This window comes from Boleophthalmus pectinirostris, unplaced genomic scaffold, assembly GCF_026225935.1.
Source record: "Boleophthalmus pectinirostris isolate CB_2022bp ecotype Guang Dong unplaced genomic scaffold, ASM2622593v1 HiC_scaffold_23, whole genome shotgun sequence".
NCBI lineage: Eukaryota > Metazoa > Chordata > Actinopteri > Gobiiformes > Gobiidae > Boleophthalmus > Boleophthalmus pectinirostris.
Genome location: NW_026571207.1, coordinates 21,880,852 through 21,890,135, shown reverse-complemented (window position 1 = coordinate 21,890,135; position 9,284 = coordinate 21,880,852). Strand labels below are relative to the sequence as shown.

The 9,284-nt window shown below is 40.1% G+C and overlaps 1 protein-coding gene across 2 annotated transcripts; it reads left to right on the top strand.

Annotated features, from left to right (window-relative positions):
- Positions 1-5,186: 5,186 nt before the first annotated feature.
- On the top strand, positions 5,187-9,255 carry rlim (ring finger protein, LIM domain interacting). Of its 2 annotated transcripts, XM_020928119.2 has the most exons (5): positions 5,187-5,331; positions 6,064-6,277; positions 6,788-6,892; positions 6,964-7,085; positions 7,173-9,255. In XM_020928119.2, the coding sequence occupies exons 2-5, from the start codon at positions 6,109-6,111 to the stop codon at positions 8,604-8,606; spliced, it is 1,830 nt and encodes a 609-aa protein (XP_020783778.1). In that variant the 5' UTR covers positions 5,187-5,331; positions 6,064-6,108; the 3' UTR covers positions 8,607-9,255. The 2 variants fall into 2 exon arrangements, with proteins under 2 accessions (XP_020783778.1, XP_020783770.1); XM_020928111.2 differs by having other exon boundaries at positions 6,964-9,255.
- Positions 9,256-9,284: the final 29 nt, after the last annotated feature.

The window sequence follows — 9,284 nt, the reverse complement described above, 5'->3', positions numbered from 1 at the left end:
AGCAGTGGTAGTCTGCCACTCACTAAACCAAATCAGAAAGACTATGAATTTTCCTCAATTCCCCACTTTGTTTGCCAAATTAAATTTACCTCAACATCGCCTGGCACTGAGAAGCATCAACACATAAGCAAAGGGAGGATCTGCACTGAAGGCTGCCGTAGAATCAGAGGCAACGTGTTCATTGGAGCTTTTCTGGACCAAGTAGAGAGTAGAGCAGATGTCTGAGGGTACGAGCAAGGAAATAGCCTGTCAGTCGAGGCTGTGCCTCGTTCAATAACTGTTTTGTACTGTAAAATCAAGGCAGTTTATTACAAGTAGAGGTTCTGCACAGCTCAGTAGTGAATGGGCAGACGACATTACATTTTGCAGTTAAAATAAATGTGAATGTGAAAACAGTCAGTTGGCATCAGTAATTTTGTAAATGAAGAAAACTATGTTTTAGTATTAACTCCATATTGATGTCCTATGTTTTACATGAAAGTTACTCAAATGGCGTAAGTCATTTCTCAACACTTTTTTTGCAGTGTACTTTTCTGTTATTGTGTCCTTTTTAAATGTTTACACAAGTGCTTCATTTCTGTTTATGTGATGTTTTGGCAGAGTGCTTATTACAAGTTAAAGAAGCATTAATATCTAGAAATATCCTTGGCCCTAAAGGTGACCATTCATTGCATTACTGCCCGGTATGTCCGGCCTAATGTGGACAATACAATTGTGTTATTAATTGACAATGAGATTTTATATTAAATAAATAAAATAACTAATTTATTCTCCAACATGAAATGTGAAAAATTTAATAATATACAGATAGCCTACCGTATAATAATATAAGAGATGCAGTCTTAGAAGCCTATTTTGTATTTTCTTTTGAACAGGAGAGTAGTGGACAAACCCATTACCCCATTACCACACCCAGTTTCAGGGTGTGGTAATCCTGCTGTACAACCTTATTTGACACTTGCACTTTGCAAGACTGAATCATTTTCTTTATCCTCTTACCATATCATTAGTTTGGTTCCTCTAGTGTATCAGGGTTAGGACCCAGACAAGCTGCTGTTGGGAAGCTCCACGTGGGCTATGTGCCCATTTAGTCTGCCTTCTCTCATGTCTGCCTATTGTCAAATTGAATGTACTTATCCATATTTGTTTTGATCTAAATTTCTTCTTTTGTTCTAAAGTGTGCCACTGTTGAGCTGCCTCATGTTAATGGTGCTAAGAAAGCTTTTTTGTTCTGTTTTCATCTTTTGTTTCCCAGAGATGACAAAAAAGAAATGCAAAATATATAAGGTACCTAACCCTCTTTATGAATGTATATTAAAATGTTACGTTGGATGTTTTCACTTCATGATTCTTTGACATCGGAAAAATTACTTTTCTCTTTTCATTAAAAGATTACCGAGCTTTATATATACTGTCTAGAGTTGTTACCTGAAGGAATCTTAATGAACTCTTGACACTACAAAATCTTGTATATTTTTTGTGTGCCAATTTGTAACATATTTTGTAAGTGTATATTTTTCTTAGAAAGTGCTGTGAAGTATTTGTGTGTGTGAGTAACCTTTTATGCGCCTCTCTGGGCAATGGAAAGGATATTACAGCGACAAGTTTCTGGTTTTAAAAACCAAAATATGAAAGTATCAACAGAAAACTAGAAATATAATTACAGTTTGTTGGGAGTTTTGTAATAAGACCATGATCTTGTTGTGGGAGTGTTGTGTTACTGTGCAAAACACAAATAAGCAAGAAAAAATGAAAACTTAAAAAATATAATTTGTGAACAATTTGCTGTTTTATAGATTTTCATGTAAATTATTTGAGTATTATTTTGTTTTTGTTTTGTTGTAACTGTTGCAAAGGTTTTAAATATTTGTGATCAAGCCTGTATGGTGATAATGTAATATTGGTAACTTGCTGAGTTTTGTAATAATGTTTATGGAGTAAATATACAAATTAAAATAAGATTTTGAATGCTGCTTTCTGAATAGAGTTGGTCTGTATTTTTTTTACTGTCCATTATATAGGCTACATACAGTACCAAGCATTAGGCTATTATTTAATATTAATACAACACAGACATCAGTAAAAATGACAACAGCATGAAACACATTTTCCAAACCAAACACTTGCTTTAAAAACGTAATGTATTAGTAAATTCCAACTCCTGTTCGTTAAATTGAAACCCTTCAATGAAAGGCATTTTCATTTCTGCACAAGACTGGCTTCAGCTCATGTTATTTTAATGTCATATCTAATTAGCACTCAGGGTCAGGCATCGCTAGAGTGACTGCTCATCCATAACTCTGAGTGGGGCTGCTGTGGTCCACACTGCAACTCATTCTGGCATGCTTAATTGGAGCTGGAGAGACTGTCTCACACCATAAACAGATCCTGTGATGTATGCCTCCAAAATTGTCAGGTGGTATTAGCATTGTTTTTGTTCTTTAGTCACCCATAGCAGATAAAGGAGCAAGGAAATTATGCAAGGGAATGTCACACAAGCAAAAGTCTGATTCACCTGCAGAGGTTAATAAAGGAGATTCTGAAGGCTTATTTGACACTGTGCTCAGATTGCCAAGACAATTACATCCACTGTGCAGTTAAGTGAATTTTAATTAATTTTGCCATCATATCATAGTGTGGACACACATTGACAGAAACGTAAGAGATCAGATATTTATTCATTCCCAACCTGGGGGTAGGGGTCTCCCAAGATTCTCCTGGGGTATAGAAAAGATGTTCACAGTAGATTGTGGTTAATGAAAGTGTTATTGTTCTATAACGTCTATATTAACGAGGGGGGCGCCGTTTCAGTCACGTGATCATGATGATGCGCGAATTTCAGGTGGAGGGCAGGAAATGAAGACAAACACGACAAACACGGCTCTGGAGAACACAGATATGAAGAAGAGTTCTTATTTTAAGGATTTAGAGCTCAGTAGCAAGGCAAAAGCAGTTAGTTGACAAATATATTGGGCATGACCCCATCTTATTGAAAATGAGAGAATTTTCAACCGAAGTAAAAGATTTGCCGACAATCGAGGCAGAGGATATCACGAACTATTTAGCTCTTCAGACATCGTTCTACACCAGACAACAGATGAAGGCGTACAATAGTTTGGAGGCATATAATTTTTTTTGTCAGTGGATGGGTCCTCAACCTTGGTGCAAAACGCCTAAATGATGATTATCGTTTGGTCTTCGCCGGGGTGAATGTTTCTCTTATTTTATGTGTACAGACTGTTATGGGAAAAACTGCAGTGTATCGGCAGTAACCAGTCTATCTGGGTAACAGGTTTGTAATCCACTTTTTACGGCGTTTTTCTGTCAGCTTTTCCCATTTCTGACCTTTGTGGACGGCTATATTCGGTACTCTAAAAAAATCGTTTTTCCTTCTCTCGGTTAGAACAATTGGCACAGCCGTAAACTACACAACACAACGGCATTTTCCTCCAGTCAGTTCACTTCCTGCCCTCCATCTGATTTTGCGTGCTGACAAACGTAGCCCTGTGACGTTACGTAAAACCCAGCTATTCGCGTGTCTTCGTGATCACGTGACTGAAACCCTCCTATTGCAGCGTTAGGTCCTTTCTCCTCCAAGTCCTTTCCGATGGTTAGTCCTGTTTCAGTTCAGGTTTAGTCCTGGTTTAGTCCTTGTTTAGTCGTGGATTAGTCCTCCTCTTCAGTCCTGGAATCAGTCCTGGGTTAGTCCTGGTTTGGTCTTGGTTCAGTCCATGGCGTAGGCAGCGCAAAAGTTTGATATAATCTACGGTTAACGGGCGGGTGCGGTGTTGTACTGGGTATCAATCGTTCATTCGTTTTTCAATATTAAATCAAAAATAAGAAAACGAAAAAACAACAGTTTTCTTCATTATTTGTCTCCAAAACCAAAATAAAAAATCGGATAACGATTCGTTTTTTCAGTTTTCGATTTTATGTTTACATGAAGAATGGAAAAAACGGATAACGACCGTTTCCCGTTTTTACGTGACTTCCGTGACTGCGATGCCGCACTTTTGCACGGACGGACTGAACCAGGACTGATCCAGGTCCGGGACCAGACCGGGACCAGAGCCGGACTGAGATCGGGACCAGACCAGGACCAGTGGACCACTGGTTGTGTCTTTGTGTCTGTGTTTGTGACTCCTGAGTCACAGAGAACTACGAGAGACGCTCAGTTTAATGAATGGTACCGAAAACCCGGACATTTGCATCACTTTATAAAAAAAACCCGGACACCCAGAACAGGACGCAAAATAGGGACATGTCCGGGGAAAAACGGACGTTTGGTCACCCTAACCAGTATATAATGATTTTTTCCCCCTTATAAAATAGGGGTTACACAGGTTGGATAGTGCTGAGTTCATCAAGAATCAGCTGGTAAAATAGGGTTTTGGTTCTGCTCATGTAGCCTACCGATAATGCAGTTGCATGCAGGTTAAGACACTAACTACCCAAGTTTGTGAAAGTAGCAACCTTTAAAAATAATTTAAGAAACATGAGCACTACATTTGCCACTGTACATTTAAGGTGGTGATTTGTTGAAGGTCTCTTTTATTCTAGAATAATTTCATAATATGGAATATGGTGGTCCTCACTGGGGTCAGATTATGACTCTATGTGCATGTAGACAAACTGGCTATTTAAAATGGCTATGATACAGGGTTATATTCTTAAGGTATTTGAAATGTCTCTTCAGTAGATGGATACGCAATTGCACGCAGCACCGCAACGTGACGCTACAGCTCCAGCATCTCCCTGAAAGCAAACGGCCTCCTCTTTTATTTAGCCCAGGAATTAGTCTCCTAGGCTCTCTCACATACAACGACTATGTTGGTTCCTAAAGGCATTTGATATAAATAGATGCGTCCACGATTAACAATGAGCAAACAAGGAAAAGAAATATGTATTATTAACAAAAATGGGTATTCTGGATTAGTTCATAATGAAAATCTTTGGTACTTTTTTTTAGGCCCACCTAGTCTTTCGTTTTAAAAAATAAAAAATAAAAAGGTTTCAACCTCCATTAAGGTTTCAACATGTATTTGTACAGTAATCTAATCTAAGTAAAATATGACTTTCATTATTAAAAGTGTATGGTTATTATTATTATTAGTACAAGTATTTACGGTGTTTTGTTTATTTTGGGCGCTTGGTACCTGCAAGTTTAAACACTGAGCAAACTGTACTATCCGGAAGAAGGCGTCCATGGTACCTTCTCCAAAGAAAGAAAATGGAAACCAATCGCACTTAGACAAACAGTCAAGCCTTTTTTACAGAGTAATATAACTAAGCTTGTGCGGCCATCACGTTGACTTAAAGATCATAAACCCGGTATTGTATTCGACCGTGCTTTTCTGTGTCATAATGTTTTATCGTATCTTCACTGGGCGATGGTAATTTTAGCATGTTTACTAGACGTAGACAGTTAACGTCATTTCTTGACGTCGCTTTCCTCGTTAGCCTGCGGTAATGCACATTTTTGTTTGTATGATTTATATTTTCATTAGTTTATGGAAAGTGGCGGCACACCATAGCACACAAACCCAGATGTTTGTAGTGTTAAGAAAGTATCGCTACTTTTAACACGCAGCGTGACTAGCTACTGTAGCTAAGCTAACAGTGGCTAGTCTAATAATTAAATGGGAACTAACGTTATCTATCAGCTAATCCTTAATTGTAACAACTGTGAAGATCATCTGTAACATTTTTAAACAAAACACTACGTGTTCACTTAATTTGTTGAAGGACACGCTGTGTAAAAACTGTTTTTGATGGTGTCGATCGCATCGCTGTTTAGGGACATGGCTAATGTTAGCTGCCCAGGCTAGGTGATTCCATTTTGTTTTTATCTCTAGCTACTTTACTAGTTCTGATATTACGGTTCTTGTGCTTTCAGCACTGATGTATAACACAGTCGTTAGTGTTTCTGACGTACACCACTGTTGTTTTAAAATTTCATCTTGTGTTTAGTTTTTCAGCAGTCTCACTCTTATTTTTTTTTTGTTAATGAAAATCTGAACGTTCTGATTTACTATCAACAAAGTAATGTTTTTTTGCTTACAGCTGTTGAATTCTTTCTGGAGACCACACGTGCCCCCTTCTGCATCAATGGAAGGATCAGACAGCACAGATCAAAGTGGCAATGACCAACCAGACTCCCAGCGGAGAAGTCAGCTTGACCGCCTGGACAGAGAAGAGGCTTTTTACCAGTTTGTTAATAATCTCAGCGACGAGGATTATCGTCTTATGAGGGACAACAATCTTTTGGGAACACCAGGTATAAGATAAATTCATCCTAAAAAAATAATTCTATTTCTGTACTTGTTTGAACATATATTTGGACAAAATTGCATTGAATACATCACAGTAAATATTTGGCATACTTGCTGGTATTCAACCTAAGACAAGGTCCCCTTTATTCCTTTAAAACAGCCAGTATGCTCACATTTAAGATTCGTTAACCTCTTCTAATGTAAATTGTAGTCGTACTCGGCATGTAGCTGACAATGGGCAACTTAAGCGTCCAATTCATTTCTGTCCCAGGAGAGTGGGAGGGAAAATATAAGTTTGGAGCATCCTTTAGCGGAGCATCCTGCAGGGAGAGGGCATTGAATGGACAATGGCATGCCCTGGTAAGTGCGGAGGTTTTTGGTATTGTCCTATTACAGTCTTCAGCTCAAGAAGTTTTTTTCCTTAATTTTTTGCTCAGATTAACATCTAACTTTAAAAGAAGTTGGAACTAATGTATGTCAAAGTTGCAATGTCATATAAATTTTATTTTTTTTAGGTGAGGTGACCGAAGATGAGCTGATCAGTAGACTTCAGCAAATAAAACATGGCCTAAACCAACAGAATAATCCTGCAAATTTACAGATTGGAGAAGATGTTGGCGGTAAGGGCAATGTTAAATGTGCTTATGCAATGACTGTGATATCTTGTTTATGCTGCTTTATATTTTTTCAGATCAACCAGGAAACCCTGAGGAACCTGTCAATGGAGATAGCCTTTTAGACTGGCTGAACACAGTGAGGCGCACAGGCAACACTACAAGGACTGGTCATCGTGGGAATCAGTCCTGGCGAGCTGTAAGTCAAACCAATCCAAACAGTGGCGACTTTCGCTTCAGTCTGGAAATCAGTGTAAACCGTAACTTGGCTGTGGATGGTGAGCAGGTGGCTCCTGATGGTCAAGAGGAAGAAGTGGAAAATGCAGATCCTCCAGCCCCTATGGAGACAGATGTTGTAGAAGAACCAGTGGTGGAGGAGTTGGCTGTAATTGTGGAACCGGAGCCGGAACATGAACAAGTTTCACAACATGTACTTCAAGAACCACCCTCGTCACCTGAGGTTGCTGTCGTACAAACTCCATTGTCTTCCCCGTCACCTTCTCCACGCAGAGGACAGAGAAGACCTCGCAGTCGCAGTCCTGAGCCCCGCAGAACAAGGGCACGAACAGCTAGAAGTCGTTCCCCTCTAACACTTGAGTTGCCATATGTTCTTCCAACTCTACATAATGCCCCTAGCACCCAAAGCTCAAATTCTACTAATAGCAATCCACCTGTACCTCAGGTTGAGGGCAGTTCCCGGACTCGACAGCACATTTCTGCTAGACAAAGCCCTATGGATGAAGATCTTCAGCCACCCCAGGCTTCACCAGAACCTGTTGCTGAGCCCATCAACCCTGATTCTCAGGAGGGGGAGGTTACTGCTGCAGATGGGAGTGGAAGTGGCCGACGTCCTCCCACCATAATGCTCGATCTCCAAGTGCGTCGCGTGCGTCCAGGGGAGTACCGCCAAAGAGACAGCATTGCAAGTCGCACTCGCTCCCGCTCTCAGAACTCAAACAATACCTTTCTTTATGAAAGCGAGCGTGGTGGTTTCCGCCGGACTTTCTCTCGCTCTGAGCGTGCTGGTGTCAGGACTTATGTTAGCACCATTCGCATCCCTATCAGGCGGATCTCTGATGCAGGTTTAGGAGAGGCTACATCTATGGCATTGCAGTCTATGATCCGTCAAATTATGACGGGTTTTGGGGAACTTGGCTACCTCATGGATTCAGATTCTGATTCAACTGATTCAAATCGTGGTACCAACACTCCGTCAGACATGGCTGAAGCTGACCTCAACAATGGAGAAGCACCCAGTGTTGGTGAGACTGTTGCCATTGATGGGGACCAGCAATCTGCCCCTGATGGGGCTAGGGCACGGACAGTTGAGGGAAATTCAGATGAAGGCGATGCTCCACCCCCAGCTGCAGGTGGTCGGGCAAGACCCAGGCCTCCCATAAGTTTTGAGGAGCCCAGTTCTCTTCCTTTCCTTCGCCTCGCCCACTTTTTCCTTCTAAATGATGACGATGAAGACCAACCCCAAGGACTAACCAAAGAACAAATTGATAACCTCTCCATGCGCAACTTTGGTGAGAGCGATGCCCTAAAGACTTGCAGTGTTTGCATAACAGAATATGCAGAAGGCAACAAGCTCCGTAAGTTGCCCTGCTCTCATGAGTACCATGTTCACTGCATTGACCGTTGGTTGTCTGAAAATTCCACATGTCCCATTTGCCGCAGAGCTGTCCTAGTGTCAGCCAATCGGGAGAGCGTGGTTTAGCTTAGCATGGGGCCTTAAGTCTCAAATTAAGTTATGTAGTATCCAACCTCCATGAGAGGCTTTAAAGAAGTGTTATCAATTTTGAAGTTTCTTTCTTACCTTAGGCAAGTTTATTATAATATAGTAATACAATTTGGTTGGAGTGTTTTCAAAACATGGCACTTGCTGCGTTGTACAAGACATTTGTTAATATAACTCAAATTTAATCACAAGATATGCATGCTGTTTAAATCAACTTGTAGTTAACAAGCAGCTATGCACCTCCAAAGTCACCTGCACAGGCAGACAAAGGAACCTCATGAAGTATAGCTGTTAGGTTTATGTGTTGGGGCTTTCAGCTGGCTCTTTTGTATTCTCCCTTTAAAGCCTCATCAAAGGTGAATGTTGGTTTTGTTCAGAGTATTAGCTGTAAATATGCTTGTAAGATAATTTGGGCCACAATAAGCACCCATGAATTGTTTTTGCATTCAAAACACGTGATATACAGATGCAGGGCCTTGATTATTTTATATCAATAACATAAGTAATTTTGACATATAAAGGTTCTGATATAGCAGATGTGTTTATTTCTGGTATTTTAAATAGTTATGTACTTTTCCTTTGTTCACTTAAATCTAAAATGTATGTACCATTAAACATGTTGAGTAAAGTTAAGTGTGGTTTCTTTGCAAATGAAGA